General features: G+C 37.1%; 1 protein-coding gene across 1 annotated transcript; it reads left to right on the top strand.

The window, feature by feature from the left end:
* Positions 1 to 3,855: 3,855 nt before the first annotated feature.
* LOC145782498 (mucosa-associated lymphoid tissue lymphoma translocation protein 1-like) lies at positions 3,856 to 24,011 on the top strand. The gene is made up of 13 exons (XM_082594299.1): positions 3,856 to 4,106; positions 6,431 to 9,074; positions 10,520 to 10,659; positions 11,267 to 11,531; positions 11,915 to 12,042; positions 13,262 to 13,364; positions 14,520 to 14,700; positions 16,034 to 16,105; positions 16,292 to 16,436; positions 16,921 to 17,026; positions 17,508 to 17,671; positions 19,112 to 19,219; positions 20,970 to 24,011. Exons 2-13 carry the CDS (start codon positions 9,056 to 9,058, stop codon positions 21,108 to 21,110), a joined length of 1,572 nt encoding a protein of 523 aa, XP_082450425.1. The 5' UTR covers positions 3,856 to 4,106; positions 6,431 to 9,055; the 3' UTR covers positions 21,111 to 24,011.
* Positions 24,012 to 24,539: the final 528 nt, after the last annotated feature.

Raw genomic sequence — 24,539 nt, forward strand, 5'->3', positions numbered from 1 at the left:
CTAGAATTTGAATCTATTTGTTGAAAGTATTAGTTCAGGGTTTCCCAAACTGGGGGTCACGGCCTCTTGAGAGGTCACATAACAAACTTTTGGGGTCGTAGATAGTATACAAATTTTACACAAAGTACGGCATAAGCTATTAACACTTCTGTGCAAAATGCTGTGAAAGTTATCAATTTTATTAGTCACGCACTCAACACCAGTATTTTGAAAATTTATGTAGTGAAATGAAATGGGAGTTCAGGCCTAAAAGTTAAAAACCCTTTTGCTGCATGTTGTAAACGTGGGTTTCAAAACTAAAGCCAAAGCTTTAAAAAAGCTATTAGTGTTAAAAAATAAAGTCATGATTTTTCCAATGGAAAAAAGTTAAGACTTGGTTTGTCGTTATTGTAAAGGCATCAGGGTTTTCAAATTATGTTATTTGTCAGGTTTGCTTAAAAAACTGAATGAACTAAAGTTGTCCTTTAAAGAAAAAAATATTAAAATTTTTATACTGAAATCTAAAATTAGCACATTTATCAAAACATTAAATAGCCTATCTGGAAACAAAAGATTGAAAATGATTTATTTGAAACGTGCTCATTTACTGAAGAGTTTTTGGCTAACAATCAGGGGCTCCGGACACTTCCTGAGAGTGGGGGGGTAATTTAAGCAGGTGCGGGAACAATGTTTTGACATCGACAGGGGCTTATTGGATTATCGCATCACATATACTTCTGGAAGGTCGCTCCCCAGACCTCGTTCGCATTACTGAAAGCTTCAGTTTCTTATACAGTGTCTTAGGGCGCATGTTTCGCGCCGAAGACGCAAAATTTTTGCCTTTCAGCATGTTAAAGTAGAAAAATTCTTTTAACGAATCTGAAATCACGAACAAACGCTTTTTAACATTTTTTTGAGGTTTTGAGACAATTTTAACTGGTAGAGGGGACTAACGCAAAATCCCTCTCTGTATTCTTCCTTGGCTCAAGTCCTCCAAATTTTGCACTTCAGTCGCTACCGTAAAAGGTTAGATTTAAAAGTCCAAAAGCGTTGAGGTCAAAGCTGGAATCTATAAAACTTAATTTACAATTACATGAGTACAGCACCACAACCTGTGCCATATCATTCACAGTGAAATGAAACGTTTCAGCATCTAGGGTTAGGCCTACATTCAACTCAGAAAAAAAGAAGAAGCTAAAATGCATTAACGTTTACAAAAACTGAAAATAAGGAGACTCTTGATCGATACTACAGGAGGGCCTACCATTTGCGCCGTATAAGAAATAACAGAACTGTCAGAAGTCGCCAAAGACTTTCAATCTTTGTGCATTGTTGAAAAAAAAATTCTTTGCAGATTTCATCTACACTTAGTTCATCTAAATACACTTAATGGGCATGGCCCATGGCAATGAAATTGAGTCTTGAAGCAGTCATTGTGCTTCGGAGCCATGGTTTTAAGCGGCGTAGCGAGCTAAACAAGCTTTCAGCTTCTGCAGAAGAAGGGCCATTGACCAATAGCAATTTTACAAGTTTTTCCACACTGGCATAAAACTCTTTGACAATAATAGGCCTAAGTCCTATTAACTTGTTTTGAACATCGCACACATACTTGATCGGCCCAAATTTCTGATGGAAGTGGCTTAAATCTTGGCCCAAAATTTTCACGTCCAAGCCATATCGTTTCAACGCTGTAACTGCACTGTCGTTGACTGTGCCAGATACAGTACTAAAACTTCAAGCATTTGGTGAGTTTTAATTGCTTTGCCATTGAAGCGGTGGGTGAGGCCTTGCACTATGCTGTCAATAGATGCATAGAACTGCCTTCTGTAATGAAAAGCGAGGTCATGGGAAGCACTTTGCTCACAGCGCTTTCTTGAAATTTGGACTTTAGCTAAGCCTAAGCTTTCTACTTGCTGCTGAGATTCCTTGTATAACTGCATAAATTGTTTTTCATTTTTAAGACTCTGGTAATTAACTTTTGCGTTGTCAACCAGCTCCATCATGTCGCTGATGGTATAAGACTTGATCTGCAACAGGCCAGTTATCTTTTCAAGTGGTTTGAAAAAAACTTGGCAAAACTGCAATGCAAAGTATGTGTTGCCTTGCAATAATTGGGAATAAAGGCCTAATGATTTCACATTGTTGAAATTTTGAAGTGTGTTTAGCAAGGCTCGTAGTTTGACAACACTGAAGAAATGGCCGGTAGCCTACACGTGTCAGCCATCTTGTTGGGCACAAAGTGTGCAAGCCATGGTGGGATTCTTCCTGCAGGGCGATTTTGAACTTGCCAGACTGATTTTGCAAACTACTTAGCTCCTGAACAATTCCCATAGCATTATGCAGGTCTCTATTGCATATTTGCGTTGTCTTGCGAGTCGGAGTTTCCAAGCACACAACTAAAAAGTTGTGCAACAAAATAAAAATAAACCATAAAAGTAGAAAAAATATAAATATTGAATTTTTATCTCTACATTAGTGGGGGGGTAATTTTGCATTAGTTACCCCCCCACTCCAATTGGTGGGGGGTAATCACCCCCGCGGCCCACCCTCTAACGGAGCCCATGCTAACAATGATGTGGAATCAAACGTTAGGCTATTAAGCCTCTAGTTACCCTATTGACTACTTGTCAAATCTGTTGAAAGAGTGTAAAAAGTTTTCTCATTCAGAACTGGACAATTCCATATTAAATTAGATCCAAAACACATTTTCAATGCAAAAACAAAGTACTGAGCACACTTCTATTGAATTTTAGAATGAATTTGCAGATCTATCTTGTGACTTCAGACTCGTGGTTTGAATTTCTGAAAAAAGCTTACCTTACTTGCAAAATATTTACAAATTTGTAAAGTGGAGGCAATAACCTCGATGGTTGCAAATACGCACATCGACCTCATAGTATAGAAAAAATCAAAAGTACACAGAATCAGGTCATCATTATAGACATGATTGAATTCAATTTTTCATAGCTGGCGCGAACATGTCAAGAACGTACGTAGAATCTTGAATGAGAAGAATTATTTTCACACCACATGTGCTTTTTGTTTCTCTGTTTACAAAAACTAAAATGAAAACAAACTTAGTATCTGGGACTGGTCACTGGTAAATTCCCAACAGGACAGACAGTCAGACACCGAATAGAGGGGAAGGGGATGGGGGAAGAAAACCTGTAGTGATGCCGTTTCGCGGGAAAAACATGTCACGTGATTTGTTGTAGCGTTGCCAAACGATAGTTAAGGATTTTCACTACACAAGTCCAAAAAATCCACAAAGTAATAAATCTTCAAAAAACATATCTAAGCAGAATTTTAAAACGACTTATCAAAACTCTTTCACAATGACACAACGTGTGCTAACGTTGGATGAATGTAAAAAGAGACAAACCATTGGGCACTGGTTTTGCCATCTTTTCCTTTTGTTGGTGTCAAATTCGTATGTTTACTTTGTCGTTCTGTACATGTTTGCGCCAGTAGCAAAAAATAAAAATTGAATTGATCCACATCTACTGGGTTGTTTGCAGAGGCAAGCATCTACTACTTTACAAGTAGCCTAGCGCTCTATACCCGCTACAGCTACTTGAATTAAAGTAATGCGCTATCACTAACAGCTGCTAATCAGTGGCGCCGCCAGACCTTCAACATTGGGGGGGCAAAATATTGACAGTGCAAGACACCAAGACAGTAACGTAGTTTGGAATTTTGAAAGGGGGTGTGGGTGTTGAGTACAGTATTACTGTATTAATGAAACAAGAAAACCTCCCCCAGAAAATTTTAAAAAATTACTTTTAGTTTGGTGCATTCTGAGAGCATTTTCAACAAAATTGTGGGTATGAATATTCCTGTAAAATGGTGCTGTCCGGTGGCATAGCAAAAGGATAAGATCATGTTTTCTTCGGCATTTTTCGGAAATAAAGCTGAGTCTCTATGTTTTCTTGTTGCTAATTCTTGGCTGAGATATTTGAATGTTTGGTATTGGCAAAACTCGCTCTTTTAATGCAGTTTCGTTTAAAATTAGGCAAACTTTGTTTTAGAGACATAGCCTAGGTTGATTGCTTTTTTTTGCGAGATTATTATAGTTTTAGTATTTATCAATTTTCTCCTTGGTTGATCCAAAAAGCGATCTTATTCCGGTAAGTCACTAACTTTTATGCTTTAAAGTCAACCCAAAGTTTAGAAAATGTAACGTCATAGACGTCATACATCTTGATGAGTGTCAAACAAAAAGCTTTGAGACAATGAAGTTACTTTATTTCTTATATATTCAAGTTTTGTATAACGAATAGCTGTTTAGACGTTAAACTAGATCGAACAAGCGATCTCAGCAGTTACAGATGGCTTGCATCCTTGCACAGTTTGACGTGAAATTACATCATAGGCTATAGCTTTTCTTGGAGACAATGTATTAACATCCTTGAATTCAATTTGAAAAGTTGAAACCCCCCCCTCCATTGGCTACGCCACTGGTGCAAGACAGTGATATATTATTTAATTTCTTTTGTTCTCTTTTGCTATTGTCTACTACAATATAGCGTACCAAAGGTCCCACATTTTTGACATGTCTGATCTGATGAAACAAAATAAAATTAAAAATAAATGACAGTTTGATTCCGTATGGGACTTGCAACTGCCATGGCTAGCGAAATTCTGCGTAGCTTTTTCCAGATTGAAAAACCATTTTTTACAAATGCACTTTCTGATATCCAACAGTCTGTTAGTTAAATATGCCTCATGATTTTGACTAGTCTGTTAGTTGCCAGAGAAATTATCAAATACTGCACTGAAACGCTGTGAAAACGTTTTTCCATGCTTGGAAAATACAGATGACAAAACATAGTATAGATATATCAAACGCAGAGGTGCACACATGCGGGGCCAATGACATTGTGAGAATTGAGGCTAATAAAAGTTAATGGAATAAATATAGGCTACTGTGACGGCCACCGGGCGTATAGTTCAACTGCAATAAATACTCAGCCGGTGTTAAATGATTTTTTATTCTTAATATTTCTTCTTCCTATCCACGAAGATTTCATCAGGAAAATGCACAATATCAAATGATAAGTTTAAAATACAGCATTAGAGAACAATCTTTACATTTCTTATTAAAATGCCAAAAATGCAGTATGACTGAACAATACAATTAAAGTCAACATGCTTCTACATTTATTAGACGTAAAAACAAGCTTCACTGAAAGTAAAAATAATCAATTAAAACGCCAATCCCAGCCAGCTAAATCTGCTGATTTTACATCGATTCAACGTTGTAGGGCGTTGAATCGATGTAAAAAATGCACAATCTTGCTCGTGGGGATGCAAGTGTTCCAATTTAAAGGCAATAAGCAACGCAATATCTTCAGAAATAAAAGAATGAGAAAAGAATTTTACTACAAGTGAAACGTATTTTAACGTCCAATAAACGTAGGAACATGTTGACTTTAGTTGCATTATTTCGTCATACTGCATTTTTTGCATCTTAATAGGTATACAATGTAATTGTTCGCTCATTTTGTGTTTAAAACTTTATCGTCATTATATTACGCATGAAATCTTCGTGGATAGGATAAAGAAACATTAAGAATAAAAAATCATTTAACACCGATGGAGCATAATTGCAGTTTAATAGAATAAACTTTAACTAATATTAACAGGGCTATAACACACCAAGTTGTTGAAAACTCGACAGGGAAAGCAAAATGTGGCATCCTTAGCTTCTGAATACTCCAGCCAGAGATAGTCATCAAACCACTGGTTACTTAGGCTACTATATTACTTTAGTAGACTTCGTTGAGTTAAATGTATATTATATCCTTGAAACATTGAATGACCCACTGCTGTATGCACTGCCACCACTCAAGAACCAAGCAAGAGCCAATCTGCTGAACACTGAACAGCCGGTAACAATGCGTGACAGGCAGCAGGCGAAGTACGTGAATAGAATCACAAAATCGTAATAATAACAGCAGCAAGAAGAGCAAGTTTAAAATAAAAGAGATAGCATTTACCACCCCCCCCCCCCCCCCCTTGCGACTTGAGTTTACTTTAGGTTGGGATCCAAATATTTAAAAAAATAACAATATGTAATAATATAAAAAAATTAAAAAGATGGTACCCAAAACATTGGGGGGGCAGCTGCCCCGCCTGCCCCCCCTCTGCCGGCGCCACTGCTGCTAATCCATAAAAGTAGCGTGCTTTCCCCGCTACTTTGTCTTGACTTATACTAAATTAACTTAAAATAGCACCCCACTACAACTGCTACTCTAACAAAAAATTTAGTAGCGCTATAGTGGCGGCTCTGCAAAATTAGCGCTCTACTGCCCACCTATGGATGTTTGACGCGACGTGAGACCAAAGTCCGAATCAAAAATCCCATAGGTAGCCTATGGAAAATAACCGTAGGCTACTGCTTAGGTTTATCATCGCCCTCACTAATAATCGTATAATTTTTGTTGAGCAGAATAGCCTTTTGCTGGCCGAATGTCCGCTGCATGAGACCCTCTGCCTCGCCCTATCGTCAGAGCAGACCAGCCGCTCAATCCAGGAACAGAGAAACTGTTGGCGCTCGCGTGGGAAAGATCCGGCTTTGCTGTTCCATTAATTTTGTTCACCGTCTCTACCGCCTTCACCTCTGTACTATTGTGTCGTTGTTATAGCGTGTCTTCAGTAGGCTACCTTTCTCACATCCTAATCAGAAGTCAAACGGTTGGCCCTGTTTGTCTTCTTGCGGGTGTGTATAGGTTGCCCGAGAGCTTCATTTGACGTCACGCGCTTCGCTTCACTGGCGTCGCGTCGGAATGCTGAAATCATAGAATCCACTTAATTTGTGCAAATATAACTTGTTTTTTTTTCGGTACATTGACATTAGAAGTTTTTATTGTGTTCAACATTGCATCCTTTCTTTTCAATATAATTATGGCATGGGAATTGCGTGAATAAGTGTCATTCTTGAAATAAACGTAATGTATGGACTACAAAAGTTGTATTTAAAGTTTTTTACTGTCAAATTGTGTGATTGATATTGATTGTTATTGGTTTTGAATTTTTATCATCAGACTGACAAAGCCTGGATAGGTTATTCCTGGTAGTTTTGTAACCTTGGCCTACTTGTAGAGGCTTTTGTCGCCAGGCTGGTTACTGAGTTTGACCGAGTGAAGTTTCCCATTGTTGAAGTGTTATTGCCGGAGAATTATTCCATTCACTATGGGCCGCTGAATGGAGAGCAGCCCTTAGAATGCGTTGCTCAAGCACACACCACGAGAGTCGAACCAGTGCCGCTTGATTTTGAAGCTTTTTCAGTCACGAAGTCACGTGCTAAACAACTGAGCTATCAGGGCGGACAAATTGGTTGCAAATTATTCATTTATTGTGCTTGTTTTTGTGTTGATTTGCTTGTTTTAGGCTTGTTTTTTATTTACCGGGTTAGCGTGGCTACCCTGTAACCCGTAAGTCGGCGCCAGTGCTTGGGAGTACGAGCCTGACAAAGATCGCCACGAATTCACTTTGCAAAAGCAGTTGAATTTAGAAGTTATATATGCACTTTTTTTCATTTGTTATTTTGAGAAAGAAGAAAAAATACCCACCAGCGCGCATGCGCAGTAAAAGCGACGTAAAGATTAAAAAAAAGGCATGGAACAGCTGTATTTACGGCGCCATAAATGCAGCCACTACGTTTTTTTCAATAAGTGTGACCATAGGCGTAGCCAGGGGGGGGCGAACGGGGCCATGGCCCCCCCCAAATTTTCAAAGTTTGGATTCCGAAGTTGAACCCTTTGTTGAAAATATAATATAATTTGTATAAATTTATATTGTTTTCCAAGACATCTGGCTATTAACACCCCCCAGGACTTGTTTTAGACACACAAAAAGACACCAATAAATTTTGCAAATCGTAAATCGCGCAAAGTTTACGCGATTTACGCTTCTTTTAACTAATCTGTGGAAGCAATTTCAGAATCGCTTACTCTGTAGGGTTTTTGTGTAGCTGAGTTTTTTGTGTTCTCTAATTTTAGCCGCAGTTTTTGCCCGTTTGTGTGTAGATAAGAGCTGCCTTTAATAAGTTAATAGCTGTTTATCTGCTAATAAGTTTCATACAAATATTACCCTGAAAGTGTTTCCAGAAAGCGTTATAATCCATTATTTAAGTGTAATTTTGCAAAAATTTTCCGGGGGAGCATGCCCCCGGACCCCCCTAGAATACGCGTGCCTTCGGCACACTCTAACCCCCCCGCCAGCTTTATTGCTTCCCTTGATTAACCCACCAGGATGCGCCACTGCACATCAGGTGGTGATGTCTTAAATCAAACATTTTGTCGTTCTCTTCAATTCATCAAATAATTGGCCCCCCCCAAAATTTTTTTCTGGCTACGCCACTGAGTGTGACTTTGGCACAGACTTTGAGTTGGAGTGGAGCAGGAATCCAGAGAACCTGATGTCCAGAGAACCTGAAATCCTGGAGTAGTCAGTTTAGTCACCATGTGATAAATTACTCTTGTCTGTTATAAATATTATGACTTACTATCTGTGATTAAATAATCTATTTTGATAAGATAGCCTGACAGTTTTGTTTGGTTTTAGTATATCACTTTACATAGGCTATTTGTTAATGACTTCCAGTTCTGACAAACAGTGTTTTTTTAATGGAGTATTACTTCAAACTCTTCCGAAGATTGTGATACATGACTTGGCAAAGTCATTAAACAAGCCTGGGCCAAGTAATTGGAAAATCTTACAATCTAATATTTACGACAACAATGAGTTTAATATAATTAGGTATGAAATACCACACATCTTATGCTTTTTGTAATGATCTTGTGTTTGTTAGGCTATTGACTTTGAAGTATTTTTGACAAAAATATTTGTGCAATGTTCAGGATAACAAAAATCATTTAAAATTAGTATTTATTACGGCAATTTACTAGTTTTGTTGGTTTGTTTGTTTTTAAGGCAAGAAGATTATAACGAGTTTGCACAGCATCCTGAAGACAATTCCATTCCTTTTTTGAATTTTTTGTGTCAACAAAATGTCACCGTTGGAATACTTTTACAGTATTTGAAAACTTTACCATGCTCCTGCTCTTTGGACATGTTTACCCAGCATTTAAGTATGTTAATGTTTGTAGCAGTGTGGGCTTATGTAATGTGAGTTTTTATAAAATTGGGAGCTGGTATACAAGTCCCCCCCCCCTTGGTACCGATAACTCATGACAAAGAGGAATTGACCAAAACATGTGGAATTGTAGAATGAAGTGTGTGATCAGTAAAGCAAAGGTAAAGTAGTTTCACCCTATATGTTTGGTCGAGTCCTGTATTTGTCATGAGTTACCAAGGAGGGGGGGGGGACTTGTATACCAGCTCTTAAAATTGTAAAGCAGTACGGTATCAAAATTTTTCTCACAGATGTTATTATAACAATCCGTTAAAATCTCATTTTTTCATTTTTGATGTGAAATTAAAGATTGTAACATGACTTTTGTATCTCCAAAATAAAAATCTCAGTGTTGCATAAACAATGATTGAAATGTCTAAATAATATCATATGGTTTTTCATGAGGCAGAGGCTATTTGCGCCTGTTCACTCAAGCAAGATGATAATTTTAATTATGCACTCAGGTGTGTTGTTACGTATGCTCCTAATATTTGTGCGCACCAATGCAAAACGTAAAGTTGCGCATGCTTTAATAAACGTATGAAGATGGCAGCATTCAGAAAATAACACATGTGATAAAACTATTTTCTTTAAATAAGTAGGCTATTGTTAATTTTTAATAATAAAAATAGAGTGCATAAAATCAGTCATTTTCGTAAACTTGGCTAGCAAATAACATAAAAAATTTGTCTCAGTGACCTGGAGCAAACAGTTGTTCAGTAAAGATCACATGGAAGTGTGTTCAGCAAGCGTGATCAACCTCTTTTGGCAAACGAAAATTAATCAAGACAAAATTTCCAACTTAGCAAAATTAAAAAAATGCCAACCACTAAATCTGATTATTTATACTGTTACAGCTGGAAGTAGCAAAAAAGCACTATTATTAATAAAATGAAAAAAAAATGCTCCTAGACGGTGTCAAACCGATGGGAAGGCCCTTTGTAATCTTAACCCGATGAAGTCATTACGAGCCAAAGGCATTCAAGCTAAACTTAGTAGGGTTTAGCGGTTGTAAATGTAAACGTATTTTTTTGTTGAGAGAAGAGAAGGCGAGAAAAGAAAAACATTATGCTTGAGTGAACAGGTGCATACTGCATAATATATATGGTAAGAACAGCAACTGCGTTTGAATTAACATTTTTACAAAGCCTACTTCAACCTGACAAAATAACTGCAAAAATTTTTCTATTTATATTGTATACAATTTATTGTTAGGGCATATATGGCATGGAAAACTGCAGATCTGCTCGTTTTTACAATATACCGTAGTAGAATGCTAAGCTGGGGTTTGTCCTGCAGATATTACTTTGTGATTTCAGCTTTAATTTTACAACTCACAACACATTATAGGTGAGCAATTTAATACATTGACACAATTTTATTTTTGATTGATAATTGCAGATAGATTTTTTCATCCCGAATCAGAATCAAGTCAACAAGTGATGCCAGGCTTCTCTCTACCTGCCTTTCCTGCTCATAATTATGATCATAACTTTCACCAAACATCCATTCCAGAAATGACCAACAACCACCACCCGGCTGTTAGTTTAATCTATTTGTTCGGTCTGTTTTTATTTGCAGTCTTTTATGCAGCATACTTCATCATCATCATTATGTATTTATGTTCCTTCCTCGTATTGAGGATTGGATACAATGCGCAGCATACTTAGTAACATGCTAACTTTCTTCATGTTTGCTGTAATTTGATAGGTTGCATTTGAGCCAATCGTTGTAAATCAGCTTTATTTTCTTGAACTATATACCTTAGTTAACAAAAATCAACTCAGGACTTCTGCTCAGTCTTTGCTTTGTCAGTGTATGCTTCACTATCAGATCACCTTTTTAATGAAAACTTTTTTTATTAATATTAGTTTCAAGTTCTTTTTTTCATTTGATGACACCTGCTTAAGCACATTTATTTGACTTGATCTCAACCCAAATAGACCAAACTAGAAATTCTAACCCAAATAGACAAACCTTGAAGTTCAAACATATCGGGTTTCAATCATATGCTTTGAATTTTCATGATTTCTCGTTTGAAAAGGTTTGACTGTAGTGTATATATATATGCTAATTATGCTTCTGTACTAACATAGAAAAGTATATATATATGTCAAATTGTCAATAGTTTTTCTTGTTTTGCTTTAGGTTTCAATAACCATCACTACACAACCTAATGACATCTACCAGTTAAAACAAGGGGATGATATTATGATAAGGTGTTGTGGTAAATCCTCTTTTGAATTGTCCTACCAATGGTACCACATGTTTGCTCCTCTGCCAAATGAAAAATCACCAATTTTGATGATACCAGATGCAAAAATCCATCATGAAGGATATTATTGTTGTCAAATTAAATCTAATACACCACACCCTGTAGTAGTGAGGTCCAAATGGAGTTTTGTCAGCATAGGTAATTTAGTAATATATATATGTGTTTACTGTTTACGTATTCAAATTTTTAATGAAACATAAGTTATCTGCTATTTTTTAGGTAGTGTACGTAGGCTACTGAACTTAAAGCTATATCTCTTTTTGTAGAAAATTGTGCATCGGCATATGATATATGCTTATTGGTTTCTTACCGTAGTACATTCCAATTTCTTGCAAGTTCATCTTGTATCATCAGACTGACATTGTTCCATGAAGAAAGACTGTCATTTTTTTTAGTTGTCTGCTTACTGCCTCATTTTCTGTGTCAAGCTTTTCTTAAATCTTAGAACTTGGTATATTTGAGTGAATGCACTTCATGCACACACACAATGCACACTTGTGAGTGAATTCATCTTCATGCAGGTGTTGACGATTCTGAATATTTTGCCACTGATAAAATTGCTCTTGTGATTGCAAATGGACGCTATGCAAACCATACAAGATTGCCTGCTACTGCACGAGATGCACAAGTGTTGACAGATATACTTCAGGTTAGTTTAGCTGTAAAGTTTGCAAACGTTTTACGTTGCTTTGAATTTTCTTGACATACTGTTAGTGTTACTTCTTATCCTGGAAAAGCCTATCAGTAAATGCTATTTAATCTCTAATATGCATATTGCATAATGAAATTAACAAAAATTTGAAACATTCTCCACGCTGCATTGTTTACTGTCAAAAACAAGATTAACTAACTTATATCTGTATTTAATTGTGTAACAATAACATTAAACACGCCATGAGAGATCACGCTTCGATGAAACCCTAACCTAGCTTGGCAACGATATCAGGCTGATTCAGTTGCAAGTATATGGCAGTAAGATGAGTATAGTGATTGTTTTTCTTGACTGGGGGCGCAGGCAGGGCTGTGGAGTCAGAGGGCTTTTGGCGTGTTCGCTTCTGTTCGGAGTTGCCGTCGACTAAAAGGCCTACTCCGGCTTGATGCAAAACAATGAACAATAAGATTTTTGTTTGCCATCATTTTTTAAAATATTGTTTCTTGTTCTTTGAATTGCGCTCTAACAGTTTGCCAAAAAAAAGAAGTTTTTGTTCTTGACAGTTTTTGTGAAAGTCGCCGTTTCAATTGCGATCACAACTTTTCTGAAATTAAATAATGAAAAAAGACAAAAAGTAAAAAAACATCTGGCAGCCCTAAAAAAATCTGACACCACTAAATCGGCCACTTATAAATCAACCAGTCGAAGTATATTTTTCACCTGACTCCACAGCTCTGGACGCAAAGTTGCAACAAAAACGTGTGAATTTGTTTTGGTTTTGTTGTAGTTTGAATATTATGTTATTCGGCCTTAATTTTGGTTGTCAACCATCTTTGCAAATTCACTTTGCACTGTTAAGAAACTATAATTTTTGTCAACATTTATCTGAAGAATTCAAATAAACATTCAAGCAGTTATAGTTCGATGGTTTTGATGACGGAATGGCCCGTTTCGGTGAGTCCGATTCGGTGAGTCCGATCCCTTAACGGGGGATTTTTTCAATTTTTTTTTTAATTATTGGGTACCATAGCCTAATTATCATTGCCGTTTTAGGGTTAGGGGTTAGAGGTTAGGAACTCACCGAATCAGACTCACCGAATAGTAGCAGACCCTTTTGATGAGGTGGTTCACAAATTGGTTTACAAAAAACGTGATGTCAAGATTGTTCCTGTGTACAAGATTTGATGTTTTACTGATATGTTTAAATCTTATGCAGAACGAACTCAACTTCAAGACGTTATCATTTGTCGACCTTTCTTTTAGCGAAATACACAAGGCCCTTCAATGGCTTTGCGAAATGTGCACAGAAGGATGCTACTGTAAGACATCACTAAACTTGAATTTGTGCTTTGTTGTAGTGTTCCACATTTTGTCTGTCATATTGTAACTAGAAATATATATAATGCTTGCATGCTTAGAGTTCATAACAAGGTGTCATTTAACGGTGATGCTTTTCATCAAAGGGATAGTCATTGGTCAAGTTTTAAAATTTTATTTTTTCATGCGTTGTTGCACTAAAAATAATTAAGTTCAAGTATGTTTCTTAAACTGAGTTTTCAGTAACGTCTAGGATTGAAGCATCAGTCAAGTGCCACCTTCATTTAAATCAGTGATTCTCATCCTTTTTTGTTGTTGACGCACCACGTGAGACTTCTGCACGGTTACCACGTATCACCTTATCGGCTGCATAGCCGAGTGGTGAGAACACTGGAACGGCAATCGAAAGGGTGCCGGTTCGACACTACTCAAGAGCATGCGGCTGTGTCTGTGGCAGGACACTTGAAGGCATGCCTGAAGGTGGACACAAAGATTGGCTTCCTTGCCTTCCCGTCCACTTAATCAAAATCTTCAGCCACCAGGTGTAAGCCTGGATACGACAAACAAAACAAACCTTATTCCAAAATTCAACGTTTGCAGTGGTTGAATCAACGTGATATTGGACTGACTTGCTGTGTGGGATAGCAACTTTTCTAAGCCTTTAAAGCATAGGTTCTCAACCCGGGGTTAACCCACAAAGGGTTCACGGAAAGAAGCCCAGAGATACTTGATGCGGAGCATGTCTTACTCGTGTGTCTGTCTAATACCATTCCTGCAGCTGGATTGACTTAATAGGCACAGCCTTCACACTAAAGTTCAGTGTTGCTGAAATAAATGCTGTTCTAAAGTGTTGGTTATATTTGTGGTCCTGCTATATGAAGTAATTTTTTAATCATGTGTAAATACCATTTGTATCATCTTATCGAGTTAGGTGATATATTACCATTTTATTTGGTGTCATCTTACTGGGCGTTCGGGCTGATTGATTTATAACCTAGCCTAGAGGATTGGAGGCACTAAACGGGAAAAAGGTTGAGAACCCTTGCTTTAACGTTTTCACTATAATATGGCGATGGTGATTTTTTAGGCATGTATAAAAGGAAGATTGAACGTTTTTATAGAGCGACTTAACCAGTTATTCTTTTGTACTACTACAGGTGTGTTTTACTTTGGTGGGCATGGTTTTGAAAATGACGGAATGTGCCACATCGTCCCAACTGATGCACCATCTCCATTCAAAAATAGCGATTGCATCAATGTGTTTCGGGAGCTTGAAAATATCCAACGACGGAGCATGCCAAGTTTATTGCTAATACTATCAGATATTTGCCGAAAGAGGTTTGTAAATAGAGCCAGTTGATACTTTTAACGCCATATTTGTGTTCAGGATGTTGAAACTTATTCGCATTTCCATCCAACCAGCAAAATCATTTTGGCATTGATTCAACTTGTGTAGACTAAGACTGTATGTTCGAAACTAAGTTTTTGGTCAAAACGAAATCGTTTAAAAACTAATTTAATTCGAAGCAATATGAAGAGGAATAGTTTTGCGTCGAAACGAAATATTTCGAAATAAACAAACGAAAGTGATGACGTGATGACAGGGCAGATGCACTTAAATAGTACAGCACAGCTTTCCTGAAAGCTGAGCTGCTGAGATTCGGAGTTCACAATCCCCCTTTTAAGGAACCAATGAGATCAGAATAATTGAATTTAACACACAAAAGTAGCATACAAAAAGGCGGATTGAACAAATATCTCTATGTGTGCAATGTATTCTTCAAGACTCGGCTTGTGTGCCAGCATTTTTTAGTTTTCTACAGTGTTGTAAGCATACTGCGACATGACGTTGCGTCAATTGTTCTGAATAATTTGAGAAAACTGAGTGGTCATGTACATTGATTTGAGGTCAGAGTGTGTAGGAACTACAGTAGGTGACGACTTCCACGAACTTTAAGGTATCGTAGTCCAGTACCACGTTCCAAAGTATGATCATATTTGTTGGGTTTTATTTCTTCTCTTCCCAAAGTAATATTGCTATTATAATGTTTTTGTTAACCCTTTCCTCATAGTGTAACATGACACATACAAAACCTTTTTTTTTGGTAATTGCAGATGATTTTGAAATTCCAGACAAATTTGAAATCTTAAATTTAGCCTGAATAGGCTCACGAAGCTTTTGACACTTCTGACTCGCAGATTTCCCCAGTTACCACTTCGTTAAGTCCAACATCTGCTAGAAAGTTGGCATACAAAACTCAAAGAGGAACTATTCATACAAACGGTTATGTAATGTTGATTGAGTGTCTCTCTCAACTCTAGTATGCAGGAATACATTGCCCCTACGTAACGTTATTATATTTGTTTTGGCTACCTCTTTTTTTGTGGCATTGTATTTAAACAAACTTTTACCATACGGTTTTAGCGAGGTACGGTCTTACAAAAAAAGAAAGAATAGTCAAGTCTTGGCAAATGTTTAATGTCATTACTTCAAGTTAATGTCTGGCAAGCTTTTCACGGGCAAAGCGTGTTGCAAATTTACTGAATTGGTTTCTAATTCTGACTGAGTTTAACGTTGGTGAATGCTTTTCATGATTTCTCTAAGAGCAGAGAACTTTACAAAATGTTGATGATTGTGATGGCGCAAGGTTGTAACACTTTAATTGTTCAGGAATCCCGAAGACCATTCCAGCACCCAGACAATAAGCACGTTTCCTAAAAATGTTGTGTTTGCCTACGCCACGTAAGTTTTTAACATCTATAAGTATAAGTACAGTTATTTTTTTCTTCAAATCATTGTATCTTTGTATGAGTTTAAACGGCAAGGTTATGTGAAATCATGCTTTCACTGAGCTGAACCGACTTGCATAAGCTGCCCTTTTTGCATTGAATCAACGTTTTCAGATGTCACTTTTTGGAATATTTGCAGGACCGACACGCGGGAAGCATATGAGATGACAGGCTTGACGTATGGCATCTTTGTTGAATCACTGCGCAAACATCTGGCTAAGCCAGAGAGAGTAAACCACATGCTTTCTCATATGCAAGATGAAGTTGGGAAAAGCCGCCGTCAGGTATGACAATGTATGGCATGTACGTACGTGTTCACTTGAAGTAACTGAAAGAAATCAAACTTACTTTTGCCATGAAATCTTTTCTTTTGTTCAATTGATCAAAAGTTTTGAGATTTGCTCTTACTGAAAAGTTGATTTTTGTATCCAGTAACACTGACTCTGTTATATTCTGTCTGTTGGAGAGTTGCTTTGTTTAATCGCTTGTCAGAGAGCCGATTAGTTGACTTACATATGATTTTATGCAATTTCTTGCCCTTTTCTGACTGCACGCTAGATTACCATTAAATGTTGAAAGCAATAACCACCTTTTTACGTTAAGGATATTAATGCATAAAAACAATCTGGCCACGTTAAATGATGTGTAAAAAAGGTAATTATTGCAACCTCAAGTTTGATAAAATAGCCAATATCTATCAGCTTAGTCTTAATTTTTTTCTTACGCGACATAAACTGTGACGTAACAGCACGGTGGTGATGTTTGCAGGTTGCTGAAGTCAAAACCATGTTAGCGGAGAATCGTTGCCTTACAGATCGTATCGTTCCTCGCAGTGGTTCTGTCGATGCCCAAAGCAAATGGCTTCACTGGCATGGTACGTGAAAGTTGTTTCCTTATGCTTTTTCTTTGGCTGACAAGCTTAAGCAACTATGTTTTGTGAATCATTATTGTGGTAACATTGGACTAAATTTTGCTGTTGTTTATAGTGCACACTAGCGAGTCAAGAATATTCAATTACTGATCATGAATGTTGTATGCTTTTTGTAGCAATGAAGTAAAATAGGATTTGATTAATATACCGGACTGTAATCTATCTTTGCTTTAGTACATTCCAGCCAAACCAGTGGTTTCTAACTTGGGGTCCAGGAATGCACAATTGTTGGAGAAAAGTTGTCAAATCTAAATTTCAAAATTCCTATATTTTAGAGTTATTTAAAAATATTTGGGGTCCATATACTTGCCTGATGACTCTCTGAAAAGGGTCTGTGTCTACACAAAGGTAGGGAACATCTTGGCTTGGGGTCAACTCCATGGAGTTCTTTTCATCAAGTGCATTTATTTGTTTAATTTTTTAGAGAAAACGGAAAATAAACCGCGAATCACGCATATAGGAAGCAAAGCGATTGTGGAATTCTGCTATAGGTCACTTCTGACCAATAAATTTGAGATAGCTGTTCGATTGTCAAGTCATAGGGATGGTTTAACATGTGGAGCCTACATTGACCCTAGCTGTTTTAAAGTAAGTACCCTCTGTTTTGCAGACGTTGAACCCACGTAAAGCAGGGTTGATTTGCTAACCGGGTTAGTTTTTGATTGATTTGTGTTTTTGATGTGATATTTGTCTGTTTGTATTTTTTAAAGACTAAAGCTACAAAACTGCTGTTTGAATCCTAAATCTGAATTAAACCTTGTGCTATTAACCAGAGTGGGATCAGTTAGATAGTTTTAGTACAATTACACTGCAATTACATTGTTTGGTATCATGCCGGGATGGAGCACGTCCGAGGCAATATTTCTGTTGCCTCAGCTGATGGAGATATATAGAGAAGGACAAGAAGATCTGCATTGCGTGTTTATCGACCTAGAAAAGGCATATGATCGGGTGCCAACACAGGAGATTTGGAACTGTCTTCGAATGAAAGAAGTGGAGAAGTGTGTCCGTCTGATCCAAGACACGTACCAAAGAAGTAGGACGCGAGTGAAGTGTAGGGCAAGAATCACGCAGAAATTAGAAGTAACGGTCAGGTTGCATCAAGGATTTGCACTCAGCCCGTTCCTCTTTTCTGTTATTATGGATTGCTTAACAGGAAACATCCAGAGAGAAGCACCATGAGATATGCTGTTTGCAGACGGCGTTGTGTTGTGAGCAAAGACGAGAGAAGAAGCGTAACAGAGGCTGGAGACTTGGAGAACAGCGATGGAAGATAGAGTCATGAAAATAAGCAGGCAAAGCAGAATATCACAAACTCCAGAGGTCAATAGAAGATAATGACGAAGAAAAATGAGACAAAAATACAACTGCAAGGAAAAACAGTGAACATGAACAAGTATCAGAATTCAAACATCTTTGTTCGGCAGTTCATGAGAGCGGAGCAAGCGACAAAGAGATGCCAGGCATGATAGGGAGCTTGGAAGAAAATAACAGGAGTCATGTGTGAGAGAAAGGTTCCAGAAAAGCTAAAGGGGAATCTTTATAAAATGATATTAAGACCAGCAATGTTTTGTGGGATGCAGGCAGTAGCCTTGACGAAAACACAGTTGAAGGGAAAATGCAAGTGGTAGAAATGAAAATGTTGCGAAGGTCTCTAGGGTTGACAAAGCAGGACAAAGTAAGAAATGAAATCATCGATAATTTTTGAGAGTTTGATTTTATCAAAGACAAGTAGAATTGTGTTTGATAAAGATCAAATTGCAATGTAGAAGTCCGTTTTGAACCCCAGCTAGCAGCTCAACAAAAGTACTGATATCATGCATGCAACTTACCAAAAATAATTGTAATTCGGACCTTTTTTTAAAATTACAATTACACAATTACAATTAAATTACAATTACACCACAACTAAAAGTGTCGATTACAATTACATGAAAATGTGTAATTAATTACCTTCAATTGTAATTGATCCCACTCTGCTATCAACCACACTGCTTCAGCAATGTGAATGCTTTGTTATTTCTCCAGGGTCTTGGTGACGTAGTGGTATCCACAAAAATGGGCCAGGAAGTCCCCCCGAACTCTTTGTTTCGAAGTTTGAATGTTCTCGAAGTATCAAATTTACAAAGACTGAAGGTGAAGCATAACATGGTGTTAATATTGATGTAGCCTACTTGTATTCTATTTTTTTACACTGCAAAAGTTCTCATGCTTGATAGTTGCAAAACGTTGTATGAGTTTTACTGCTACAGTGCCAACCTTTAAAGCGATTTCGTCAACCTAAGTGAAGAATTGAGTTGGTCATGTGTTTTATTTTATGAATAAACTTATCGATGCAGTGCTGAGTTTCGTGCAGCACGAAATACGCAGTCTTGCCAAGCTGTATACTTTATACTCAGCAATACTTTATACTGTATACTCAGCAATATTTCAGTAATTATGTCTGGAAGTCTTTCTACTTTGCAATAAGTGTAGCGTAGAATTTTTGCTGCTGCACTGCAGCGGCAGTCATTTGCATTGCCACAAAGACAACTGTGTCATGTCACGTATATACCATTTGCAGTGTGGCTGAGTTGGCCACTGTGTCATGTATAAGTACGCTGTGCAAGGGGAAAATTACAAGATTTCCTGTGTATGGAAAATAACTCATGAATAAGCAACGATGCGACGTCACGAAGATCGTTTTCATGATGTTACTATGTTTATTTATGGGTACTGAATTGAATTATATTCCCCAATGGAACATGGCGCCAATTGGTATTTGTTTCCTCCAAAATCGTCTCTGTTCTGATTCTTGTCTTTTGTTTTCTTGGTTATAAATCAAGAAGTTTCTTTTTTTTTCGGCTTCTTCGGCAATGGTTTGAACATTTCTCTGGTGGCGAGAATTAACAGCTATAAAGCACCTTTTTTTTAAAGCTAATTTTCTAAAGCAGTGCTCTTCAACCTTTAGAACGGTTTACACTTTTTTACTTTGCAAAAATTTCATCCCCACAAACCGAACCAGAGTTATAGCTTGCAATAATAATTATGTACACTGACGGCTTGTTCATTGAAATTGTGCAATTAAGCTGATTTTAAAATCTTTAGCTGCAGCTATGCATCGCTGTAAGTTTAACTCTCATTTACCTCACTCGCTGCTGGTCTAGGTACGCTAAGTAGGCCTCAGGCACTGTTAGAAACGTAAGAGGAATTTTTTTATTAACAACAACGAAAATTATTGTTATACAGTATAATACATAAAGAATATTAACGTTTTTTTATTGAAATATCCCAGTAAATTAATAACTCGTTTGCTGTTAAAAAGTTCTGGAAATTTCATATTGGTTTGGCACAACTTCTTGCTTCCCGCAAAAAAGGTATATACAAAAAAGCACAAAAGTAGCTGAAAATCGTACAAAATATACAGAAAATCTATATTGACTACTACTCAAACTGTCAACTTATACTGACAATTTTGGTTACTAATACCGGTAGATCGACCTCCAGTCAAATTTAAAGTTGCACGTTGACATGGCCTGTGTAGTGTGTATAAAGGTTGCCATCGCCTAAACATACAGTGTATAATATATAGATTAATGCAAATGCCAAAATATATTAAAAATCGCTTGTATGGATCGTAAACCTCAGGAAATATTCCAATTAGTGTCTGTTTACAATCTGGTCAAGGATTTTATTGGCTTGCGTGTTTAATTTTATGTTGTTTTACTGTACTGTACTAAAAATAATAGATCCGCAAAACACAGAAACTGATTTCAGTGTCCAGCGGAAATTTTGTAAACTAAACTGTTTTGATTTTTAGTACTGAAATCTTGTGTTCTAAATCTACTTAAAAAATTGTACAAAGTAATTTACATTTTCTAACTAAAATTATTCTTTGCTTGCACAGAAAGATTTGACAATCTGTGTAGTATTCCAATACCAATCCGAAGAAAATGGGAAATTGTATCAGCAATCCTACCATGAGGTATTGCAGCCTAATTTCATACCTTACTGGAGAACGTTAGCACCTTATTCCAACTTGGATTAACCCCTTTGTTGTTACCCTGGTAAGCATGATGTCAGACGACAACATATAAGGTTGGGTTCCGGCATACACGTTCTTATGACTTTGGTTGAACAGACGTGATTGAGTATTCTTGATTTTATAATTTTGCATTTGTCTTCAGCAGCAGTGTATCAAGAATTGGCCGCTTTCTTTCCATCTTTTCTATGATAATGCCTGTGTGTGAGGCAGGGATTCACAAAAGTACGCGATGTCCTTGTTGTGACATTGCCAAGCGAAGTAGGCGTTAAACAAAAGTGTTGCCAGATGTGTTTTCAAACTTATCAGCGAAATTGTTATTTGCAGTAGCGGTGACTCAAGCTTAGCTATGGAAAGCTAGGGTTATGTTATCTCTCATCAAATCACCTTAGACCTTGCAGAGTTAACCTGCCCAACACGTAGAACGGATAAGAAACGCAAAAAGAAATTACAGGCTTTAGCACTTGAAACATGAAGCTCTGTCATCCTGCGATGTGAGCTACTTTAAGTTTTTTTTGTCAATGCTTAGTAATTTGGGTTCTCAACCTGCATGTTCTTTTGTTTTAATAATGTAAGTACATTTACAATCTCATTGTAAAGTGACATAATTACACATCGTTTTTAACAAATTTTGTGTAACTTGAAACAATAAGATAGTTTTAAACAGACAAGCTTTGGGCGACCACTACTTTAAAAATTGGAAATATTGTTTTTGCTGAAATTAAAAAAATACGTGGTGGTACTTTTCTTTCACACAACCTCGCTTGGCAGGTAGTTGGGTAGGCTATCTCGTATTTCTACGCATCGCAGGTGTGAGGCAGTAAATCGATTGTTTGTTTGGCTGCAGGTAAGCCTTCACTGTATAGACCAGGGGTGACGAACCTTTTTGCGGTCGCGGGCCACTTTGTCAATTACACATGAGTTATCGAGCCACACAACTTTTTAATCGTAACCTACTATGCAATCTTTTAGAAGCGACTCAAGATATTATTCACGAAAAGTAACAAACGGCAGATGAAAGTAATAAAACCCACACAGTTGAAATTATCTTACGCAGAATCGAAACATGCAACAGCAAAAAATAAAAACAAAACAACTAGAGCAAAAAGGAGAGCAACGGTACTTGCACTGATAATGACGACAGTTTAATTTTAATGATTTCTTCTTTTTTTTGGCTCTATCCTTTTTGCTTAAGTGGACTAAATGTTTCGACCATTATGCTCCGAAACAACAAATCAGTTAATGAAATTTCATTTTTAAACAACAAACAAAAGCCCATGCGAATCATACTGCTGAAGCTGTCTAATGCAGCATTGAAGCATAAAATATTAAAAAATAACATTGAATCATTGAATTTTTTTGCTTAGTGGGATTTTTGGAACGTTTTTTGCTTGACTAAGCGTTCAATATTAGGTCGAACAGACGATGTAGCAACTCTCAACTGCATAAAAAACCTTAAATAGCAAAGGAAAGGTGTACCAGTGAAGGCATAAAACAGCTTTGAGATGTCTTTTGTCTTTAATGCATGAGCGATTGTCAAATTGTTTTGCGGGCCGCACAAAATTCTTTGACGGGCCGCAGGTTCGTCACCTCTGGTATAGACAAACCATCTTGTTATAAATAAATATAATTGTTTATGTTCGTGCTTTAAACAATGTACTTTTACCGTTGAATATAATGATCTTTTTTATCAAGGTGAAATGATGGATTCGTGTTGCGTATTTTCACTTGAGCTTGCGAACATTTTTATCAATATGTTGAATGAAAATACGCCTACAAAGTTCATTGAATCAACTGCTGTTGTTGCGTAATGCTTTTCTTGGAAAAAATCTAAAAGCTATTTCTCAAATGATTTGACAAAAAATTAGGAAGTTTAAGCTTTGCCAGTGCAGAAAAGCTGTTTAGAAGTCAAATATATTATATTGTTTTTAATTTCTTGAACTTTTTGATTTTGTTAACTTCTAGTTTGATTTAGCCTTTAATTAAGGTTGTTTGCTGTTTTTCCACGTTGTTTCTAAGAAATCAACTATAGAGCTATGATACTTTCTGTCAACACTAAATTACTTTATTATTGTAGCAATTTTTATTCGATGGTTGATATCAAAGTTTAATAAATAATGAGCTGTTGTGTCAGTGTAAGGGTTAGGTTAATGACCCTTTCAAAGTTCATGTAATTTGAGGTTCCTTTTGTATGCCAGAGAAAATATATGTGAAATGTGTTTAATGTGTTAGTTGCATTTTATTTTTCACAGGTGAGCGCTGTTGAAGTATCAAAAAAAAAAATGTTTGCCGTATGCTTACCTTTGAGTGTTCAAATGAAACCCAGCAGCCACTTATTTATGTTTTTTTTGTCTATTTGCTTAGTGAATCATTTTGTTTGTTGAAATTTAACAAAAGGAACTAGTTCTTCGGCGATTTCTCATTTTTCAAGCATAAAACTCTACTTAGTAGACACATGCCAGGCACCAAGATACTCCATTAGATTTTGTTTCCTTGCCACATCATGACCTACAAAGTGAACTACTTTGTAGACCGCACGAAGGTATTGGCGGATTAATTTTACGTCAGCAATACATGACGTGATATTTGCTTGTGCCACTGTTGAACTAGTACTCTGTGTAAATATGGTATGACCATTCATTTGAAACGATGCACTGATACTTCTCTCCAGTAACGCTGCGTGGCAACTTGGTGTGATAGGTTTTTAAGCGTTTCCGTCTATGCATTTCACTAATGAATGGCATTTCGTCATGTAAATGTAAACTAATCCCTTTATCTGCTATTTGTTGGCATGTTTGGTTCTGATTTTTGGTCCAGTGAATAGATGAGAAAATTCATTAGTCTTTATTTGTGCCTGATTTGTTGTTTTGAGCCAACTTTTGTTTGAATAAATAATTTTAGAAATGAATAAAACTTCTCATAACGGTTAGTCCTTGCAAGGAAATCTTGTACATCGGATATAAGGTACATCGAACCCTTCATGCTTCCACTTTTAATTTAATGAGAGTTGTGGTCGTCTTTGACTTGAGTTGGAATCGAACTTCCGTCGAGATCAATAAGTCCACAACTCCCATCAAGTTAGGGAACGTTCAAATATTACGTAACGCCTTCGAGGGGGAGGGGGGGGGTTTATGCAAAGCGTTACGTTAGCGTCACATCGGGGGGGGAGGGGGTTCAAGCAAAACGTTACGTAACGCTTTCGAGTACGGAATGGTAGTTTTTTGTGCTGAATTCGTAGTGAAAAAGCGTTACATGGGGGGGGGGGGGGGGATTGAAAAAAGCGTTACGTTGGCGTTACATGGGGGAGGGGGGGGGGGTCAAAAATTCGGAAAAAAAGCGTTACGTAATATTTGAACGTTCCCTTAGGAGTTCAATTACCGCTCAAGACAATATGGATATGCTCCACCGATCATGCCAAACGAGGGTGACACTCGG

The sequence above is a fragment of the Aplidium turbinatum genome, chromosome 1, assembly GCF_918807975.1.
Source record: "Aplidium turbinatum chromosome 1, kaAplTurb1.1, whole genome shotgun sequence".
NCBI lineage: Eukaryota > Metazoa > Chordata > Ascidiacea > Aplousobranchia > Polyclinidae > Aplidium > Aplidium turbinatum.